Source organism: Pseudomyrmex gracilis, unplaced genomic scaffold (assembly GCF_002006095.1).
Source record: "Pseudomyrmex gracilis isolate BER0280 unplaced genomic scaffold, ASM200609v1 scaffold_285, whole genome shotgun sequence".
NCBI lineage: Eukaryota > Metazoa > Arthropoda > Insecta > Hymenoptera > Formicidae > Pseudomyrmex > Pseudomyrmex gracilis.
Genome location: NW_018020869.1, coordinates 78232 through 100125, shown reverse-complemented (window position 1 = coordinate 100125; position 21894 = coordinate 78232). Strand labels below are relative to the sequence as shown.

Genomic DNA, 21894 nt, shown 5'->3' with positions numbered 1-21894 from the left:
CTCGATACGTTTCAGGTGTTGAGAAAAGTTGCGAATATATATTGTTAATTATTCACATATAAAGACTAAATTTAGATTACGAGCACCATTTTTATTGTCCTACCGATATTCCGACTCGTCGGAGGAGGATCCAATGGCGTTCTTTTTACCGTTTGCGCATTTGCAACAATCACTTCCCATGATGAATTTAATGAACTAGGCAAACCTTCCGCTCAGCGTCAAAATGCACCACCGATGAGGTAATAGCCAGAAATTGGCCGCGCATTATTTTCACAAATAAACATTTCGTTCTTAACATCCACGTTGAAACATTCCTCAATGTCATCTTATCATGTCGACACGATCCAGAGTGTACTCCACTTTCCGAGATATCGATCTGCCGCGCATAATCTTCGTTCATGACACTGCGAGCACCCGCGTGAGCGATAAAATTAGCGAGATACACAGATCAGTCGATCGACAATTCTGACAGCGCGATGGCGCTCTGCAGAGACTCGTTTTACTGATGCATCAATACACGTCTCATGTACTTATCGACATGAATCACATTATTATTTCTTTATTTTTTTTTAAATTTCATATTGTTATTAGCTCAATTTTTTTTAAAGCAACTTTTGACGTAATATTTGGTTTTTTCTTCAAATTTTTATAACGTTAGTTTTTCTTCATACATAATAATGATTTCTTGTATTTCTTAAAAAGTGTCTTATTTGAAGATAAAATTTGCGGAAAGGGGATGATTTTTTCTTTTTTTAATTGATACTTTAATAATGCTCAATAATAGATTCTCTTGTTTCATAATTGTTCCAAATGCACAAGGAACTGACAGCTAATCAAGCTCGAAACGAGGAACCCAACAACGCCAGATTGTTTGACCCTGCCACCTTTTTAAGAGACGTGTACCGATGCACTCGAATCGGATGGTTGAAAACCCCTTTCTTAGGGGTTCGTCGCGACGCTCTCAGCGTCAGACTGATAGCGAGAGACGCCAACGTCAGGCTGTCCCCTCCCAATTTTCCACCTCCATCAACAGATTCATACGTTGTTCCGAGGAACCGTAAGCAACGGGCTATTTCACATAGGGACCAGCCGAGGAAAAGATGGACCGGACAAGACATGGACACGCCTTTCATATTTTTGCGAAAACTTCGCAAGCACGATCGAAATTAGCTTACGCAAAGTGGCGTCTGTCGCGATGACGAGGAACAGCGAGGAGAGTTCAAAAAATTTTCGTAATTTAATCGTATTTTACTACTGTGACATAGTGTCTGAATCGCCGTGACGATTAAAACTATCAAAGCAAAGGTGATTCAACGTCCGCGTGCGACGCATATTTTAGGCACGCGAAACTAACTGAAATTTAATTCAGCAAACGTGTATTCAAAATATTGTGTGCGTAATTAGAAGTCAATCAACATTGACAGTGGTTATTAATTATTTAATGCTTTCTCTTGTTTTATTTTAAGTACAGAGTAATTACAATTACATATGCAGTTTTTAAACTAAAAAAAGACGATGTAAACGATGAAACGTTTCTGCAGTTTTAGAGAGATTATGAATTATTTATTATATTTCAGAGGCAATCTTGTACAAGATATTCTATATTGTCTTTTGTATTATCAGCGAACTTAAATGTCGGAATGACGGACATGTTACTCGCATCTTCAACAATAATGGCATGACGATCCATGTAAAAATATAATCCATGTAAAAATATAATATTGTACAAAATTACATACGCAAATATAATTCGCTTCTCTGAAATTAAGCGCGTGACAGCTGAAAATAACTCGCGTTTGATCCTTGGCACGTTCCAAGGTTTTACGTAAAATTAAGGCCGATGTATAAGAATGAATGATAACGTGAAAACATATTAATTCCAGGTTGAGATATCCGAATAAAAAAGGGAAATATTGCTCGTCGAGTATAGTGTCGAATGCATACGCCACGTAATAACTTTATTTAGCGGACAATCTTGTTTATTGTACTCACAATTCAAATTGTAAGTCATCGTAATTCTCAGGCGAGACGAATTTCAATTCGACGATGATGTCTTCGCCTACACGTCCTTGGGCCAGCACGGTCTGATCCTCCTCGACCCATTCTGGCGGCTCTTTATTCCTCGACTTGTAATCTGCAAACGTTTTTTGCAGTTTTAATTTTATTCTTATGCAAAACAAAATTCTCATTATTAATGCTTTTACGGCACAAAATCTCGAATATTGGAGCATTCTTTATCGATGACGGAAGAAAAGTTAAGTTGTTGTTGAAAAGCTACCTGCTATTTCTAGACTCACGTGTTTCTGCAAAATGGCTACAGGGTGGCAGTAGTACGAACATGCAAAATAGCATAAATATAGACGACTATATTGAAAGCGTGGTGAAGTCTGAAGCCGCTTAAGAAAATAAAAACGTAGTCCGTCTATAAATCTTTGCAATCTTACGAGTTTGCGGCTCGTGAAGTGCGCTCGGAATTTTCGATCAGATGCAACCCACGCACGCTCGGGGTTGCACCATTAGCATAAATAAATATTTTCACGTTTTTGTCTGGTAAAAAGTTTGGCAAGCAACTTTGTTGATATTTATGCTGCATCCGCACACCACTTCATTAAGGAAATCAATTATTAAGAAATCAATCAGTCAAATTAAATCTCAATCATTGCGTTTGGTTTTAGTATTCCGGTATTGTTTTTTATCAGTGAGTTATCGCGATGTACGATGTTCTTCTAAAAATATAAAATAAAATCTATTCTGACGAGATGACAGTTCTTTATCAGCGGTAATACTTTAGTAATTTATCATTCACTTATTAAAAATACTTATCAAACTCAAATACTTAATAAACTGCACACACAAACAGCAAATAAATTATCAAATTTTTAATTATTTATTACACATTTCAATTTTAATTTATTATTATATTGTTTTAGATTAATTTGTTTGTTTTATTGTGTGATGAATTTTTATTTTCTAATATGTTTTTACGCAACTTTGATGATGTTGAATTTGCATCGCAGTATTTTATTTATATTCCGTTTGATTTGCGTTTGTGACATTGTTTTTTCTTTTCAATTGCAACTAAACTAAAGAAAAACATGCAAATCACATGTATATAAGAAATAGAAATCTGGCATCTACCGTAATATCATTGATAGACCGGCACCGATCTAGATATCATTCTGATACCGGCTTTTATACCGGCGAACACACGTTACAACAGTTCGATTGTGCGTCTTACCTGTTAAGGTCATCTCGTCAGATGTTACGTAGAATGATCTTTCCGTAAATCGACATCACTCGCGGAGGATCGACGTGCTTACGCGTGTATCACTCGAGAAGACCTGCAACCGTCTTCCGCCACCACTACCGCCAACTTGTTCCTGTCTTGACCCTATATTGATACAGCACACCCTACACTACGACGTCTGACGGCAGGAGGCCCTGCTCCGTTCTAAAATCGTCCCGACGCCGCACCGCTCTCGGCTTCGTCGTTTTAACGAAAGAAGCACATGCGCCGTTTGAGATCTACGTACTCTCTTTTCCACGTTGCTTCTCCCGTTCGCTGATGTAACTGCCAGTGGCGTTCCTATTTTCATGATTCTTCTTTGATTTTTTTCCCGCCGTGCGAAATTAAAATTTACTTCGCATTTTGTACTCCCGAATCGCTTGCAACTAGATGATCAATTAAACAAGTGAAAAATTTTATAAAAGTAAAACATTATTTATATTTAAAACATTATTTATATTTAAATAAATGGCAGATGAAGAAACAGGTTATATATAATATAGTTATAGATTCAAGTTTTTTTCATGAAAATATGTACATGATTTATTACAGGAATAAAAGACAAAAGTAACATTTATTATAAATAAAGCAAATAACAATAACAAGTATCGAATAACTGAATTATACATGAAAAATGTTATAAATATTGTTTGCGTGATTCAATACATTTTCATTCCAATGTATATTATCTCTTTAACAATCATTTGCATTATTTTAATTGGTAAACCGGATGTATAAAATATATATGCGTATTCATTCATTAATGTTTCTTGGTGGATCGTCTCCAGCGACGTGGTATCCATCCGTGTATCTCCTCCTGTATTCTTCGATACAAAAGAAGCACAATAAACGGGACCGCCAGAGTTTCCTTCTTGAAGAAATAGACGTACATCGCAGCCATCAGCAACGTCACGTCGGTTACATAGCTTACTGTTGTTCTGACCGTCTTCTTGGCCTCCTGAGCCAACTGTTCTTCGTCTACTCGATCGGTACTGCTAACGTCTTCTTTGGTAACTTTGGAGTCTCTTCTCGCACGGTACTTGTTGCTCTCGAGCGCTTGTTGCAACTTCTCGACCTTCGCTTCCACCGACTTCTTTGCGCCAAATTTCTCTCTGGAACTTGATCTTGATCGCGATGCAGGCCTGGACGGCACTTTGGATCTACCAGAAGGTTGCTCGCTCGAATCGTTTCTTGCCAAAGACCGATTGGGTCTTTCCTGAGAAGGTGTGCGATTCCGAGTTTTGGAAGACGATCTCGAAGAAGCGCCTCCCGCACGTTCCCGCTTCTTTGCGGCTGGAGATTGGTCCCTGGAGCTTGGTCTGCTTCCGCGCTTCTCCGTTGCGGTCTTCGTGTCCTTCGCGGGAGTTGCACTTCTGGAATTGATGCCCTCTTTTTTGAGACCTGTTACCTGACCAGTTTTCTTCTGCTTGTCAATTACATCATTTTTATTCTTCGGTTGTGAAGGCTCATCTTGTTTGTTTGTTAGCTTCGCGAGTTTCTCCTGTATTCGATTTTTTTGATCCTGATCCTCAGAAAAAGAGGATCTTCGAGAGCTGGCCGCGCTACCGTGTCGCGAATGACTGGAATATTCTCGAACTATCTCGGTGTACTGATTCACGACCGCCATTCTGGCCTCCATTTCGGCCGTATCCTCTTCAGGCGTCACAGATCGTAGTTTTGATTGTCTTCTACTTTTCGCCGCTTCTGCTGCCGACAGAATGCTATCCGTGTCGGATTCCGACATTATGGGTGTTCTCATGAGCTCGGGTGTACTTGGAATATCCGGGATTCTTTCCTCACCGCTCGTAACCGTCGTATCCAAATCTTCCGTTTGATATTGCTGCGAAAGAGTGTTTCTGACTGGTTCCGGTGAAATTGATCTGTCAACGGTGTCGTAAGAGACTACTTCTTCTTTGGGCTTTTTCAGAATTGATTTAGGCATCATGTTGCTCGGAGAAACGGGAGTGACTGCTCGAACAGGCGGAGGAGACAAAACGTCCACAATCGGTCTGTCATACGAAATCTGCGGCATCTCCGGCTCGACATGAGGAATCGGTCTTCCTCGAGGATGATAAGTGTCTTCCTCTTCCATAACCTGTCTCGCTAGAATCCTTGATTTTAACAGTCTCAAATCTTCACTGTCCGCGCTGCTCATCTCTTCTGACGACTCTTCCGAAGTTTCGACGCTGTAAGTTTCCTCTTCTCTCGCTTCCTTAGATTGGTCGAACGTCTGGACTTCCTCGGTATTCGGACTGGTAGAAGTTACCACCTCCTCGCCGTTATTCGTACGTATCGATTGCTCCTGTTGCACCTCCTCCAATAGCGGCACTGTCGCCTCGTGCCATCTACGCAGACGTTCCACAGATTCGTTCTCGTTGCTCCTCCTCCAAGGATCTGTCACCATCATCGTTTCGGATGGGAGATTCGGATCCGATCGCGCCTCAAAGTCCATCAGAGCCGGTGAGAGAAGTTTCATTGTTTTTGAAGCCGAATCGGTTTGTCCTTCGCTCAATCTTCGTCGGTTCTTTTTCGCCTGCCACGAAACGATCAAGTTCTGCGTGACGCCAGAATTGGACATGCGTCTCAGAAGTGACGACTTCTGAACAGATTCGACGTCTGATTGCGCCAGTTCGCCAACCTGCGTTTCAAGCTGTAACTTTCGTTTGGCGATTTCAGACGTCTCTTCGGCGGCAACCGCACGATAGAAACGCTCCATAGCTCGTTCGTGAAGAAGTTCAGTGGAACTGACCGCTTCTCGCATCACTTCCACCACTTCGTGCTGTGCGCTGAACAATTCCGGAAGAGAAAGCGACATCGGGGGCGGTATAAGATCGTCCTCGTCTTCGATCAGCTCGATATCCGGCTTGTCACCTGAGAAATAGTTACGAAATAAAAAACTCAATTAATTTTTAATTATCCAAGTAGTTAAAAAAAATTTAAACTTACTACCGCCTCTATCCCGAAACTCGGCACCACTCATTATACCGATATCGTCTTTTTCTTGTTTCTCGTCATCCGGATACAAAACCAGCATGAATTCCGAACTGCCGTGCAACGCGTTGTAATCGTCTTCTTCTGTTTCCTGTAAGCGCGGACTGCTCGACGAAGACACGACGGATTCATTCACAATTGCGGTCTGTCTCTTTAGAATGGAACTCGGAGCTGGTGAAAGATTATTTGTCGTAGCGCGAGTTTCTTCTTTCTGCCGTTCCGAAATTTGCGAAATAGAAAGTGGAGAAAGACTTCTTCTTTCTCTCGTTACGATTATTAAATTTGGCTTGAGATTCTCATCGATTCCCGTTGGCTTTGGCGACAGTGTTCTTTCTCTCTTGATAACAACATCTTGCTGCAATTCGAAAAAGATTATTGCACTTTTTTTCTTCTTAATTTAGAATCTAATTACATTTTTTTTTATGCTTTTATACTCTTCTTACCTTATCTCTCGCATCTGCCGATCGATTTGTGTAGTTTTCGAGAGAAGCTTCTTGTTTCGCGTGATCTCTCGATCTGGCCGGAGGAATCGGAGGAGACTGTTCTTTTTTCACAGTGTCCAATGCAAATGTCACTCTGCTGTCCGCTCTGGAAGGCCTGTCGAGTCGCTGCGCCGAAGCGGATCGATCATCGTATCCGAAATGACCGCTGCGTTCGTCGTCTCGCATTTTAGCTTCTTCCCTTGTTAAACTTCTGGTCCTCTGCGTCGACATGGTAAAACTCACTTCTCGTTTGTCACCGCGGGATCTGCTGATCTCTCGATGACTTTGCGATTTTTCGCTCAGAGTCGGTGCTACGATTCTACATTCGTAAATATTATGAATATTATTAATGCGCAGCTAGAAATAACAAAATAAAATGTTTGTAAAAAAAAAAAATACCTTCGTTTATGATCAGGAATGAAGATAACATCGCTTTCTTCGCTGGGATCACTAACTCCGTAAGGATTCTCAGCCTTCACGCGAAATTTGTACTCGGAACCTTCAATCAGTTCCGTCAACGTTGCGGTGGTGCGTCTGCTCGTCGTTGCTTTCAGCCACACATCCCAGCCAATCTGAAACAATTTTTCTCAAGTCTCTGGAAATTCACACTGAATTGAATTAATTAAGCGACTACGTACTCTGTAGTACTCGACAATATACGTTCCGATTTTGCATCCACCGTCGTCTTCCGGTTCGTTCCACGAAAGCGTCACCGATCTACCTAAAGTCATCGCGACGGCAATTTTGCCGGGAGCAGCAGGTCGATCTGTTGCGGAAAATCGAAAAATTTCCATCACTCGAAAAAACTGAAGAAATTTATTTGCATTAAACGTAACGTTATTTTTAAACCTGTCACAGTGACGAGAAAAGATGCGGTATCTTCGCCAAGTTTGTTCGTAGCTTTGACGGTGTATTCTCCTCGATCGATTCGCTTAGCGTCCGGTATTTTCAAAACTGACTCGCCGTCCATTACTTCAAACACGTGTCTGGCGTCTTTAGATACAAGTTCTCCATCGTGATACCAGGTGACAACAGGCGATGGTTTGCCCGCTAAGGACACTTTCAGTCTAATGGTCTCGTCCTGCTCAAAGAGCAAACCGTCCTCATATTGACGCGGCAGCCGAATTCGTGGTGGTGCTAGACACAATAATAGCACGATTCAAAAACTTATTAATAACATAGAAGCTCTATATTTCATTGTTATGATTGTCTAACCTTCGAGAATTAACTTAGCTCTAGTAGCAATGTGGCCCGCTCGATTGGTGGCGGTGCATTTGATTTCGCCCTCGTCATTGAGAGCGGTTTGGTGAATCAAAAGAACACTCTTGCCGTTGTCCGTAATGATTCTGGTACGTCTGCTGCTGAAAATCTCGAAACCGTCTTTAAACCACGAGATCTTCGGCAACGGCGTGCCAGAAAATTGTACAACAAACTCGGCCTGCACGGAGAGAAATTTTGAAATGAATATAAATGGATCTCTCCGAATTTGCATTCAGCGAACGTACTTGTTCGTTTTCGAGCGCGATCGTGTCCTTGAGCTCCAGATCGAAGTGAGGAGCGCACGCGACAGTGGCTTTCTGCAAGGTAACGGTGAGAGGCTCGGAGATTTCGCTCGGCGCCGAAAGTCCGAGCGAATTCTGAGCACGAACTCGAAAATGATAACGCCATCCCGGCTCGAGACCGCTCAGATTCAATTCCGGAAAGGCACAAAGACCGGGACTGCTTCGCACCCAATGAGAAGATCCCATCCGCCGATGTTCCACTAAGTAGCCAATAATCGCAGATCCACCGTTATTCGGCGATCTTTCCCATCGTATTGCCACAACTTCCGGCTGCTCCTCATTTGTTCCTGATATTAGAATAGGTTTGCCTGGCGGAGCTGGAAGAACTGAACAATATTGAATTTCTATGTGAAATCTGTTTCTATCGAACCTCATACTTTACAAACTGAAGAAAAAGTTGTGAAATATTGTTTGTTGTTAATTAATTTAAAAAAACAATTATATTATTTATTTAAAGATACTTTTTAAGGAATTAAATATTATTTAAGTTTATTTATATATTATATATATATATATTTTATTTATATATTATAACAAAAAATTCTAAAACTAACAAAATATAACTTCTACATTATAGAACAGGTGATACTGAAATTACAAAGTGAACTCGTGTTCGTACGATATAGAGCAGACAATTTTCAACGTTGGTATACATAAGTGACGCTCCCAAAATAAAATGCGTCGCGTTTGGCAGTACAGTAATGTACTGAACCGGCGCTGACTACAGATTAAGCATCCGATATCATTATTTCTTATCTATTTTTGCATTACCTGTGCATTAACTGTGCATTGTTTCAACAGTGCACATCACGTAGCGTTAAAGTTTTGTACAATTGATCTTTTTAAAATTTAAATTTATTAAAAACAAAACACAATTTCTTTTTCTTCTAAACTAGAAAAATCGGTAGTTAGCAGCAGTCTAATTTTAGCTGTCGAAATCACTTAATCGCAATTTAATATATATCTATTGCTATATAAATTGTTGGTTGTGCAAATACATATACTTCGAAATCTAGACACGTTCGAAGCATCGACTTGATGAGATAGCAAATTCCTTGTTTCTTTCTTTATACAAGTTGAACCGATGTAACGTTAGACTCTGTCTCTTCAAGGGTTTCTCAATTCAAGAGATCAAATATCGCACGATTGCGCGGGCAAAACATGAGATTTACCTGGACCGTCCCAACGCGCCTTTTTCGAACTAGTACCGACGGAGATGTTCTTCGAATAGTTTTTCGTAGAGGTGTTGCCCATTATCGTGTCCGCTCCTCCTCTTTCTTCTCCTCATCGAGCCAAGCTCGATGATCACTCTCTTTCTGGCCAGTTTTTCTATCGTTCCCACAAACGTCGAAGTGTCAAAAGTATCACATTGACAATGCTATCTGAAGAAAGATCGAAGAGCAAAATGATGCTGATCGCTTGATGATGACCGGACTCGGGTGAAAGAGGAGAAGAGAGAGAGGAAACGCGAGGAGAAGAGAGATAGAGAAAACAGAGACGGGAAGAGAGAAAACGAAAGAAAAAGAGAAAGAGATGAATAGAAAAGAGAGAAAGACAGCGAGAATATGCTCGATATAGCACGAGGCTCGCTGCAGCACTGGCGAACTTCCCCGTGGTCCACGATCGTGGCGACGCCAAATCTCTTCAGCTTTTCTTGACGTCTATCTTTGTCCCACTGGCGTTAGCTATATTTGTTTCCGCATACTTTCTCGATAATTAACAAAGCAAGATCTTATAATAAAGTTAAATATAAAAAACTTAAAATAAATCTAACTTACTGCTTATATAATGTCTCATGTGTGTAAAATATTTGTTATATATTTGTTTCCTATTTTAATGTTTCTATATATTAATACAAAAAGTTCTATTTATATAAGATATAACAATTATCTTATGCAATTTTTATAAAGTGCAAAAGTTATTTTCGAATTAATTAAAATACTGTAGTACGAAACACGTCGCTAAGATTCTTTTTTGTTAACGTTTTTATTCAAGAAATATACACAACATACTTTTTCAGCAAAGTAATGCATTCAGTGCGTGAAGTTAAATTACATGACATGTAAATTACTCAGCTAAAATATATATATATATTTTATTTAATTGTAAGCCATAAGTTATACTATTTGTTTAAACTTGTTTAAGATAACAGTTAACGATATGACCGTGTGTAGTATATTCACGCAAAAATCACAATACATTAGCTTTTTGTAATCCCCGTTACTTTTTCGTCTAAAATGTTTCCGCATATTTTAAACCAAAGAATGATAACAAGTGGTAAAAATGCGGTTCCGCAGATGCGGCGAGGTGAGAGGAAAAGGACAAGCGGTGCGTGAAGGAGGGGCGAGCTCACGGTTAATCGGTGCCAAAGTACCGTTGTATCTGAATGGACCACAGAGATGGCTTTCGGTTTTCCTGCAGCCTCCGTCGTGGCTGCAACACCGCGCGCGCTGCACCCACCGCGTCCGTGCGGGTCCCGCGCATAGATGCACGTGTGCGACTATTTTTCTTCCGTCATCTAACACGGAAACACGTGCGATCAAGTTGGATCTCACAACGGGGCGCGACAGCTCACCCGTCGCTCACGTGGACACGCAGGTGTAATTCTCGAAGTCGAAACAGCTGTTCCATGATGTTCTCCACATTTCCGCTATGCATTCGAAATGCACATTAGGCTGCGAACTGCATATGCGCGATGTTCCGTTGTGACGCTCCGCGAGTGTTTCGAAAATTTTGACTCGACGTGAATGGAGATTGTTATTTTAGAGCAGTGAGTACTGTCATATATTAAATTGCAATCTGTAATTAAAAAGTATGTATACATAAATTTTTTTTTAATGGTAAACAACTGGCTTGTACTGTTTTAGTTTTTCTTGCGCAAAAATGGAGAATAGAACTGCGTGATTAGAATTCTTTTGCTGGTCATGGTTTATTACTGCGTAAAATGATATAGTTGCCAACAGCAATAATTATAACTTACATTAACAATTGTACAGAAGATTATCTGTGTAAAACAATTTTTTTTAAGTTATAGAAATGTCAATAAAGAATTTGAAAGCGGTGGATATCCTGGAAGTTCTAGAGTCAAAGCTCGCGTATATTCCAGGCGGTCGTGATCGCGACGGACGTCCTTTGATAGTAATTAATGTTCCACCAGAACTCGATCCGTCAACAAAACCGAAATTAGAATCCGTTATTTCGTATTTTATGTCTATTTTCAGGTAAAGATAGTAACATCAATATATTCTTATTAAAAGTGTGTCATTAGGTCAATATATATATATATATACGTAATGCTTATGTGTGATCTAATATCTGTTGATAATGGATTAGCGAGGAAACGAAAGAGAACGGATTGGTACTAATTGTGGACGCGCGTAGCGGTGCATGGCGCGTAGCTAGGTCCTGTATTAGATTGGCCACGAATTTGATCGGAACGAAAATCGTTTCTGTGATCGTCGTACGACCCGATGGTTTCTGGGATAAACGCGTCGACAGCTGCACCAAGTCGCACAAAGAAGGCGAAGTTAGTAAAATAAATATAAAAAACATAAATCAATTGTAACTTTGCGAGTGTTTTCATTTCCGTAAAAAAAAAATTGTTTCAGCCAATATATGTCACCCTAACAAGACTGCATGTTTATATCGATTTTTCTCAATTGCCGTATGAGTTCGCAGGTAACAAACCATACAATCACGTTGAATGGATTAGGAAACGTATGGTAAATTATAGTTTTGAGCACAAATATTATCTAACATAAAAAAATATGAATGTTTTTTTTTTTTAATTTATATTTACTGCTTACAAACAGAAAATAGAAGAGTATTCGAGGGATGCTTCAGAGCTCGTGTCAAAGATGACGAGTTTGCATCAAAGACTAAATACTCTCGATGGCATTCGCATGACAGAGTCCGACGATGATGTGGAATCATATTGGGAAATCGGCATAAAATTGGTGTCAACGGCACGCCATATACTTCAATCAGGTCTATTTCGTATTATGTATTTCTTTTACTTAATCGTGGAAATATAATTATGAAAGAAGTCAAACAAATGTCATTTGTTTGCAGGTAGAAATTTAGTGAGTTGTATGAGTAGAGACACTTCGAAAGATACTTTGGACACCGTGAAAGAAATTCACAAACTGCTCGATTCTATTGAACTAAAACAGGTATTTGATTATATTTACATTTAATTCATATTTTATTACATTCGGTGTCGTTTTTCACTTTTAGATGGATATTGAAAATTCGTGGATGGAAATGGAAAGAAATTTGGATACCGCGAGAGTAATCGAGGATCTGGAGCAAGGTGTGTCGAGTGTCACCGATTGGATTCTAGGTCCTGCGGACAACATGTTGAACTCCTGCTGTCAAGTTGGTTTTGACGTTTCTTCGTCCGAGGAACTTCGAAGACAGCACGAAAAGCTGGAACTTCAATGTCGGGTAAATGAACTAATAAAAACATCACATCAATTTTATTTTTATTTAAAGAAGAATTTGCGATATGTGTTTAATACGGTTTATATTAGGAAACTTACGGACGATACGCGGAATTGCTTCATAAAATCGACAGTCTTCCTAAGAACAGACTACCTGAGGATTTGAAATCTCAAAGAGATTTCATGGATTTCGTTTGCCGCAGTTTCGCTTCGCGACTCGAAAGACGTAGAAACGTACTAATCACTTCGCAGAGATTTTTCAGACTGGTTTCGGAGGTAAAACTAAATTTCACAATAAACAGCAGCTAAAAATTACTCGTTATTGCTCTATTTGTTATTGTACTTTTAGTATTTCGACAAAACGAGCGAAGTATTCGAACACTTAGTTATGGGCAGCAGAAACTACAATTTCTCTCAGGCGAGCGTGAAACTTCTGACGTTAGAAAAGAGTCAAGCAGTTCTAGACAATTTAGAGCGCGAACTCGTAAAAGAGGGTGAAAAATTATCGGACATTCTCTCGATGCCCGTGAAAGACGCGCTCGGTCGAGAAGTTCGTGTGAATTACGACGAGGATATAATCAATGTGAAAGACATACTAGACGCGACAAACGCAAGGAAAAACATATTCAACGACAGCGTGGAATTGCAAAAGCTCTCGTTAAAACAAATAGCTCTGATACACATGTACGAGAGCGATGCCGAGCAGGCGAGTACAACGCAAAAATATGATAATAAAATAGTAATAATGAAAGTCATATTTTTTTTAGGCTGTCAAGTGGATAAATGATTTGTTCAACGTTCTTCTTCAAAATCACATGGAAGTTGGATGCAACGCAAAAGAAATACAATCGCAAAAGGAAGAGCATCAGTCCCTTCAGGAAACTGCAAAGGTAAAATAAAGTTAGTTGCGACTTCTTTATTTTGGATTTACGCAAAATTGAAGTCAAATAATTCCAGGGAACTTATGAGTATGGCGGCCAGTTGGTGAACGGCGCGCGCGTACTGAGATTGTCTTGCAGAATACCTTTGGAGATCAACGCCAGTCTCTTCTCGAAGTTGCGGCAAGCTTGGCGGCAATTTCGATCCGTTAGTCAGGAACAATTGACCAGATTGCGAGTATGCGCTGTCTTTCACAGAAACGTCGAAGATGTACGAACTAACACTAATAAACGAACTCTGATAATATATATGAATTCGAAAGTAGTGCTTGAGCTACTTTATTCTAGGAAAGAAACATCATTCCGTATTATTGCGGTGTCATGCAGCTATACGTCTTCTACACTTTCTATTAATTTATTTCAAGCACTGCGTCAGATTACAAAATCTGATGGAAGCGGTAACGAGTCTGCATCGTGTTGCGAAAGACGAAGACACGGCGGCGAAATCACGCGTCAGAACGGGCATAAGAGACGTTCTTGATAACCGAGAGAAGCTCCTACTGGAGGTTGGTCGAATGGTGAGACTGGGTCGTCTGCTTAAAACAAGATTGAAAGAGCCTCTTTATCAACCGTGAGTACGATTTCATTGCATTATCATAATTATGACATCTCTGATGATTTAAAAATTTGCAATATCAGATTTCGAATTAATGATTTAATTTACATACGCATCAGATCAGCGTGACTGAGTTGAAGCGAGAAATTAAGCGAGTGTCGTGAAGATAAATTAATTACACAAATCAGAAATACTCATTTAGCGAGAGAAATCTTTTTTTCTTCTTTTGTAAATTATAATTAGAGAATAAGAGCAAATAGAAAAGAACATAGTAAACTAGCGAGAGGTAGTAAAGTGCAGTCGAACGCCTACGTGTTTAATAGAGACGGTGTCAGTCCATGGCCGACTCTCGTCGAGATAGCTCCTGCAAATCTAGAACCGACGCACGTAAGTTTGTTACAGCAAGACAACTTAAATGTATCTTTGAGTAAGAATTATTATACTTATATGCGTTATTTTTTTATTTTATGTTCTTGTAGTTTCGCTAATATTTTTTACATATATTTAGTTTTGTGTGTTTATTTGATGAGTATGCTACAATGCGGATCACATGTCAATTGACAGACAAATATCTGCATTTGGTTTTTTTTTATAAGAAAAAGTATTAATTGACAAATGAATGTTTACAACTGAATATTTTTTATTTCGTACTTTTTATAACTTTAATCGTTGCTGAGACTAACGTTTTAATTTTAACATTGTTAAGTTTGATATTTGATGTTTTCGCGATGTGTCGTAAGAATTCCTGAAGATAGTTTTCGCGTTTAAATGTTAATTTTTGGATATAAAAATGACACTAACATGATTCAAACCCGAAAATCATCTTCAGAAATTATTAAGAATTACCATGATGCTCATGAATAACAAAACATCGCGTTGTTCCACAATTCTCTGGCTTCGTTCCACGGTCACATCGCAAACTTAAAGCTCGACTGGTAATATGCGAATATTTCGCCTCCAATATTTTGGCGAACTGGCTTACGTCATGAAGAATCGTCCATCGTATTGCATCACCAAGATTATTTTTGATGCATCTTCTAACAATGAAAGGAAAACTTGACGCTCGAATATTGAAGTAAACGATGACTTGAAATAAAAAGTTTGTTAAAAAAAAAACTCTCTTTGATATTGTTAAAAGAGTTTATATACGATTGGTTATACAAGTATTTAGTGAAACAACCGCGTTTTACGAAATTAGAACCGTCGTCCCAAATTACAGAGGCCACGTGACAACACACTGTCAATGCACTGTCAAACGATCGATTATGTAATTTACTAAGATCAAACTTTTTTCAAGTTTCTTTCTAATATACAACTAGGCGAAATTGTTTACTTTACACAGCTCTTTGGTTTTCTTAGTTATTATTTTCTGTAAACGATATAAAATATTTAGAACGTGTAAATACACGGTACAAGCAAGTGGTGTGTTACCGTGCGGAGCTTCTGGAACTCACTGAAACCGCAGACGCCAAACAACCTTCGACGATTTCTAGTCCAGAAAAACAATCTATTTATAGAATATCAATCTGACTAAACAAATTCGCTTTTCTAGAATGACCGAAGCCGCGTCGATTCTCGGCAGTAACTTGACAGCGGTGGATGCTATCTCGGCGAAATTAGCGGAAGTCGCGCGTCTCGCGGAAAAACTGGATGCGAGACTATGCGAGGCTGGAGCTAGAACTCGCTCGGTGTCTATTCCTGCAGCAGTGACGTCCTCAGCTTCGTCCTTGCTCTCGATATCTGTCGCGTCGTCGTCGGACGCGCCCGTCCACACGACTTCAATCACATCGACACCGGTTGCCACAGTTTCGACCGCAACTGCAACTACTCTGAAGCAACCATCATCTTCGGGAACCGCGATAATTAAGTCCGATGTAATTAAACCGATTACGTCCATGGCGGAAATACCCGACGAGAGTTCGCTTCATATCCGCTCACATTCCGCACAAAATGTCGAAGCGACCAATAAGGATAGCAATAAGGTGAGTTAATCTATCGTCAAAACATCGTTAATTTTCAAATAATGATAGTCAGTTAAATTTGGCGTTTCTATTTTTATAGGAAGTTGCCGACAAATCTTATAGCGAAAGCGCTACGGAGGAATATAACGTAGAATGTTATACGACAGCTACTGAGTGCTCGACACCACTTCCTATCTCCAGAAGCGAGTCTTTCGTGACGTCGCCGGAATGTGAAGATCTTTTTACTACGGCGCCTGTGGTGACGCCCTCGTGTTCTAGTTCCACTTGGTAATTACGCAAATATTTAATCTTTTTGTAAAATCACTTGTGCTTCACCAAATCTAAATATTCTGACTTACGTAGGATCACTGGAACGCCTAAACTAACAACTACAACCGCACCTCATTACTCTGGTACGAGCAATGAGACTCAAACAATGAAACCTACTGAAGTAATGTCAAATATTTCCTCCTCCATTAGCGGCACACAACCAACAACACGTATCAAAACGATGGACAAAATTACTGACGTATGTTGGAAATAAATGTACATGACATTAAAAAAAAAATCCGATATTTAATAAAAATAATTATTTTTGCGTATAGGAAAGATCAGGCAAAATTGCGAAAGAAGTGACGGAGACGACCGTCTTACGTGTATCGCATAACGTTCGATTAGACGTCGCCTCTTACAAAGTCACGTCAAATACGGTACTAGATCATCGACAACACATTGATGGAAAGGTTATTCAAGATATAGAAAGTGTGATACCAGCGGAATCACATGAAAAAACGGATGGTGTTCATCAGGATTCTGATGTCTCTTTGTTCAGTCAGTATTTCATTTTGATGATTTTTATCATATACAATATGATAATATAATTTATTTTTAATTTATTTTATTCTTCATGTTTCAATAGAAGAGTCTGAAAAATGTGTTGCGAAGTGTCCGAAGAATGTTCAATCGGATCAAAATGTTACAACAAAATTCACAAATAAGGTTAACGAGAGCTCGCGTTCTAATTTAAAAGAATACGAGGATATTTCGTTGTTTTCGCAAGAGTTATCGCGACATCACGAAGACAGCGGAATTGACATGTCGCCGATAAAGAAGGACGACAATTTGGAAGACGACGAGTTCCTCGAGAAAGCGAGGAAGGTGAGTCCGATCGAGAATTCGCCGATAATTGGCAGAAAAAGTTTGTTAAGTGTTAACAACTGCAACTAAACTCGCTATATATATTCGTCATTTCTTAGCTCGAGCTAAATACTTGTGGAATGTGCTTATTGTAATTGCATCTTTTATCTCAAGCTTTATATAAATATATGTTTACTTAATCGCCGCCTAAAAATTTTTGCAGCTTTGATAAAGACAATTTTTATGTAACTCATCTGACAAATAAATGTTACCAAACTATACTACCTATAACGCATTTGTTTGATTAGAGAAATATTTATATTTGTACAAATTATTGCTCGCATTAAGAATATGCCATGTAACTTCTAGGCTAGAAGTATAAAAAAAACTAGCGTTAACTGCACACTTTTAATGCGTTTTGTTGTATTGCAAATAAAAAAGTTTTACATAATACACTCTCTTGGAGACTTTTTATACTACGTCGCAGCATATATTCGTTATTTTTACAAATTGCCTGACAGTGATGTCGATTTATACATATTTGATTTATATATATTTAAGAAACACGTCGCCGCGTTTATTCTTTCTTCGCGAAGGTGTAGCGCAAAATGCAAATTATTAAACAATGAATAATTATAGTTAATTACGAATTATCTTTATCTCTTTTGAAAACCACACATTGCACAACTATTGCATATAAATTGTTATTATTATATAAAATTGTTGTTGTAGTATACAATTAAACACAACTTTTTATTAAACAAACTTTACTCTTATTCTTATTTTTAAGTCTTTGTTGCATTTAATTTCACATCTTTCGTGCTGTACCGTAATTCTCGGCGAGATTTTTCATTTGAAATCCAGCTAGCGAGCATCTGCTGGTCTTTTCTCGTTTACGATCGCTCCACTTTCGTTCGACGTCGCTGCGTCGCGCAGCTTTGCTTCGTAGATCGTGCTCGACGAGCGCGACGAAGGTGAGCGGGAGGCGTCCGGAGGCTTAAACCGGGAGGCCGGAGGCCGTGACGCGCCATGCCGGTTCAGTCTTGGTTCGGCTGGTTACTGCAACCGATCGACTGGTGACGTGATACACTCGTGACATGTGTCACGCGAGTGTTTCTGCCGTTATTATTGTCGTCATTACTGCTCTTACCGCCTAAACGCAAATCGATTTTAGGTGATTGCCATATCGTGCCAAGTAGAATATTATTATGAGGCAAAATAGATATTTTTGTAAAATTTTGTACTCGTAACTTGGTGCACCGTAGAGACGTTTTGCCGTAATGTCATTGACGTAAATTTAAATTAAACGAGAAAAATATAAAACACAGTTCTGACTCTACCACGTTTATTAAACAAAAAAAACAAATCTCTGTCAAAAATCTCTGTCACTTTAAACAGTAATGTCACAAACTGGACATTGATGTAAAGTGATGTTTTTTTAATACAAGAGCCGGTTTAAAAATTAATTGGCAAAGCAATCACGTAATTCTTTAATATAATGAAAGAATAAAATACTTATTAAACAAAAAATACTTGGAACATTCTTTCAAAATACATATTTTGACTGATCTTTTTATCGGGTCATCTTTGCCTGTGGTTTTCACCGTAATGTACTTGTCGCTTCGAAAGAACGCTACCAGTCAGGCCGGTTTTATTCTACCATTTGTTCGTCTCCATCGATGACGTCACCGTGTAAAGATATCTATATAAAGTATAAATAAGTAATATGTAACCGCGACGACTCTAAATCTCCAAAGAAGATTTTAGTGTAGAATTAAACAAATTGTAATCTTTTCATATCGTAACAAAATGTAAATTTCAATAAACGCATTAAAAATATTATTTTCTTATTTTTCGCAACATAAAAAAATATTGTAGATGAAAATTATAAATAAAATAAATCTTTTTTTAAACTGCTGCAAATTGAGCGAGGTGAACATCGAAAAGATGTCGTAAGAAGATTCTAAATAAGAATTTTGATTTGTAGTGTGACAAACATAATAACGCTCGTCTCTCTTGTGTTGAAGACATTTTTACAGCAGCGCCTTTAATCATGTGCCAAAAATAACATCAATCGGGAGAAGAAGACAGCTGTGCGCCAACTGGAAATTTATAATTTTTCATCTGTTAACGTCTTCTTTCTCTTTGAGAATATCGATGAGCAAGATGTTTATTATGTCTCGGTTTAGATCGGCATACGTCACTGTGATATATTTAGCTACGGGCATTGAAATCACCCTGCCCGTTTCAGAAGGCATGAAATCATTAGATCGCGTAATAGTGTAACTCAATTTTTTTTTCGCAACTCGTCTGTCAATGATATTGCTCAATTCGTAGCGTGTACCAGCGTTCGGCGAGTACATAATTTTTCCTGTATGCTTTCGAACTTTGAGAATGCATAATCTCTTGGCAATCATCCAATCGACTAACGTTTAAGATTTGAAACGGAGTATCGCTCGGAAGACGAAATTAATGATGATGGTTAACGGTCCCGAGTCGATGGAGATGCATCCCGAAGGATCCGCCGGCGAAATGAACTCGGGAATAGCGATGCAGAGAGATGAGGGCACGCAACAGATTATCTCCCCGACCACCACGATAAGCACTATAGTCGTGCAAAGCGGAGAAACGCGTGTAGTAATCGCTTTGCTTCAAGTAAGGAACCATTTATCCTTTTTATCTTTTTTTGACTCTGACCGCGAGCGATTGGATAATAAATTTGACGCGAGAGATTTGTTAAGATCAAACAGAGGATTTTCTACTGTTTGATTTAGAGTTTTCACAGCAAAAGATTAACTTAACGCCGCGCGATCTCGCGTATAAACGCCTATGGTGTGGATATTTCGGGATTCGGTTGCTTCGGTCTATAGTTATTTCCGAGTCCTCTCGAAACCGTAAGCGTTTTAGGTATCCGCTGAGCAAAACGAGTCTCCCGAAACTCCACGAAGGATAAATTTAACCGCTAAGTACAGTAACTCCCATTACACGCCATGATCAGATATACACCCATCTCACGTGTGTGTACGCCGAGAGTTCCGAAATACTAAGGGATCACGACCGCCGCGCGCGATCTGCGATTGCGAATTGCATATCGAACGTTGTTGACTGCAGATTTAAAAAATCTTTTTATTGCTCTTTTCTTTTAAATAAAACAATCGAGACAACCAGATGTCAAATATAATTCTCTCACGAAATTGAACGAAATTGAAAATTTTAATTGCACGCGATTCGACTAGGAGTACAACCTCGCGCGCGAATCTTTCATTTATTATCTCAAATTGAAAACCGCGGCTAATTCCCGCGAGACAAATCGGCAAATAGACCGAGTGACCGGCGAAGTCCATATCGAACCGAGAGAGATCTCTCTCCCGCGGTAGGATTCCGTGCACTCTCTCGTGTAATCTAACAAACCGGTATTATATGCGAGACGGCTCGGGGCGGCCCGGGCCCAGCCCGGCCCGTCTCGCGGACGCGCAGCATGATTCTTCCTTTTACCGCACCTTTCCACCTATATCGTCTCTAGCGACACCGACTTCTACGGTCTAGCGACACCGACTTCTACGTCCAAAAAGAAAGAAATAAGCATGGACTCCCAGACACGTGAGATTTCTGCGACGTAGTTTGCTACTACTGATCATCACAGTGTTTCTTTAGACTTTTGTTGAGAAAAATATCCATCTTCTGTTTTTAAGGATATATACATATATTTTTTTCTTCTTTTTTTAAAAGGAAATTATAATAATGAATATAATGTAAAAGAAAAAAATTAAATGGCACGACCAACTCGTTAGTATATGACCAGTGTAGTTATTTTTATCATCGGGCAACTCTTTTCCAGCTGAAACTCTGCTGTTTTTTCATTTTCTATGTGCTCGAATTACGCATTTTAATTTCAAGCATACGAATACATACGACCATATTCGGTTAAACCAGTCGTTTCACCGCGCGCGGAATTTTTCCTCGCGCATGTACACGTGACTTTATGGCATCATGTTCAATTTGAGCCGCGCCAGCCATAAGATTTGCTTTCACTCGCATCACGAATTCCGTTTTCTTTGGTGATCGATTATATAACGTAATTATACTTCGCATCTCTCTTTTGTGTCTGCAAACGCGTTCGAACACGTTTTTGTTTTGTAATCTTTTTTCTTCTGTCATTAGTTATTCTAATACCCGCGAGAAAAAAATTGTGAAAGGGGCTGTGTCTTTTCTAGCACGTTAAAACAAAAAAAAACATTTTGATGACATATGGCGATACAAGAGAAGAGAACTGGTCAATCCAAACCTGGATATTCGGCAGTCTGCCAAAGATGAAAATGGAAACATATCTTGCTCGTTTCTGCATCCCAACCTTATGAGGTCGATGAACTGAGGCCAATCTCTGTCTCCGCACTGTCTTTTCTTTTTGTTTTTTTTTTCCCTCATCTTTCTTCTTGTATATATAATACTCGAGGAGTAAAATCTCGATTAGTTTTAAATTCGATCCAAAATTTGTGCACGATCATGCATTACAAGCTGTTAATGGATGATGCTGAGCCG

General features: G+C 39.2%; 3 protein-coding genes across 4 annotated transcripts in view; 2 read left to right on the top strand and 1 right to left on the bottom strand.

Moving 5' to 3' along the window:
- The window catches only part of LOC109859773 (titin homolog), a 44557-nt gene extending 34629 nt beyond the window's left edge, over positions 1-9928 (bottom strand). The window contains exons 1-10 of the mRNA XM_020438324.1: positions 9494-9928; positions 8265-8647; positions 7975-8197; positions 7609-7896; positions 7398-7525; positions 7159-7331; positions 6721-7078; positions 6233-6632; positions 4079-6157; positions 1993-2134 (exon numbers count right to left, since the gene is read on the bottom strand). Coding sequence (XP_020293913.1) covers positions 1993-2134; positions 4079-6157; positions 6233-6632; positions 6721-7078; positions 7159-7331; positions 7398-7525; positions 7609-7896; positions 7975-8197; positions 8265-8647; positions 9494-9575 — 4256 coding nt within the window. The 5' untranslated portion in view covers positions 9576-9928. The remainder of the gene's footprint in view (positions 1-1992; positions 2135-4078; positions 6158-6232; positions 6633-6720; positions 7079-7158; positions 7332-7397; positions 7526-7608; positions 7897-7974; positions 8198-8264; positions 8648-9493) is intronic.
- An 836-nt stretch (positions 9929-10764) lies between these two features.
- LOC109859761 (SEC14 domain and spectrin repeat-containing protein 1-B) lies at positions 10765-15931 on the top strand. The gene is made up of 14 exons (XM_020438305.1): positions 10765-11091; positions 11189-11542; positions 11655-11847; positions 11930-12043; positions 12134-12308; positions 12393-12493; positions 12558-12767; positions 12854-13039; positions 13113-13469; positions 13531-13653; positions 13721-13912; positions 14067-14272; positions 14581-14644; positions 15810-15931. Exons 2-14 carry the CDS (start codon positions 11358-11360, stop codon positions 15840-15842), a joined length of 2139 nt encoding a protein of 712 aa, XP_020293894.1. The 5' UTR covers positions 10765-11091; positions 11189-11357; the 3' UTR covers positions 15843-15931.
- A 189-nt stretch (positions 15932-16120) lies between these two features.
- LOC109859760 (titin-like) overlaps positions 16121-21894 on the top strand; it is a 69668-nt gene continuing 63894 nt past the window's right edge. For both annotated transcript variants that reach the window (XM_020438302.1, XM_020438304.1), the window contains exons 1-5: positions 16121-16239; positions 16319-16506; positions 16582-16747; positions 16824-17049; positions 17138-17376. In XM_020438302.1, the coding sequence (XP_020293891.1) occupies positions 16153-16239; positions 16319-16506; positions 16582-16747; positions 16824-17049; positions 17138-17376 (906 nt within the window). In that variant the 5' untranslated portion in view covers positions 16121-16152. The remainder of the gene's footprint in view (positions 16240-16318; positions 16507-16581; positions 16748-16823; positions 17050-17137; positions 17377-21894) is intronic.

What these genes read in the sequence shown, in the direction of transcription:
- LOC109859761 (XM_020438305.1), top strand. Translation starts at nt 11,358, where the DNA reads ATGTCAATAAAGAATTTGAAAGCGGTGGATATCCTGGAAGTTCTAGAG. An exon ending in ACGCCATATACTTCAATCAG is followed by an intron (nt 12,309 to 12,392) that starts GTCTATTTCGTA and finishes ATTTGTTTGCAG; the next exon opens with GTAGAAATTTAGTGAGTTGT. An exon ending in CCCTTCAGGAAACTGCAAAG is followed by an intron (nt 13,654 to 13,720) that starts GTAAAATAAAGT and finishes AAATAATTCCAG; the next exon opens with GGAACTTATGAGTATGGCGG.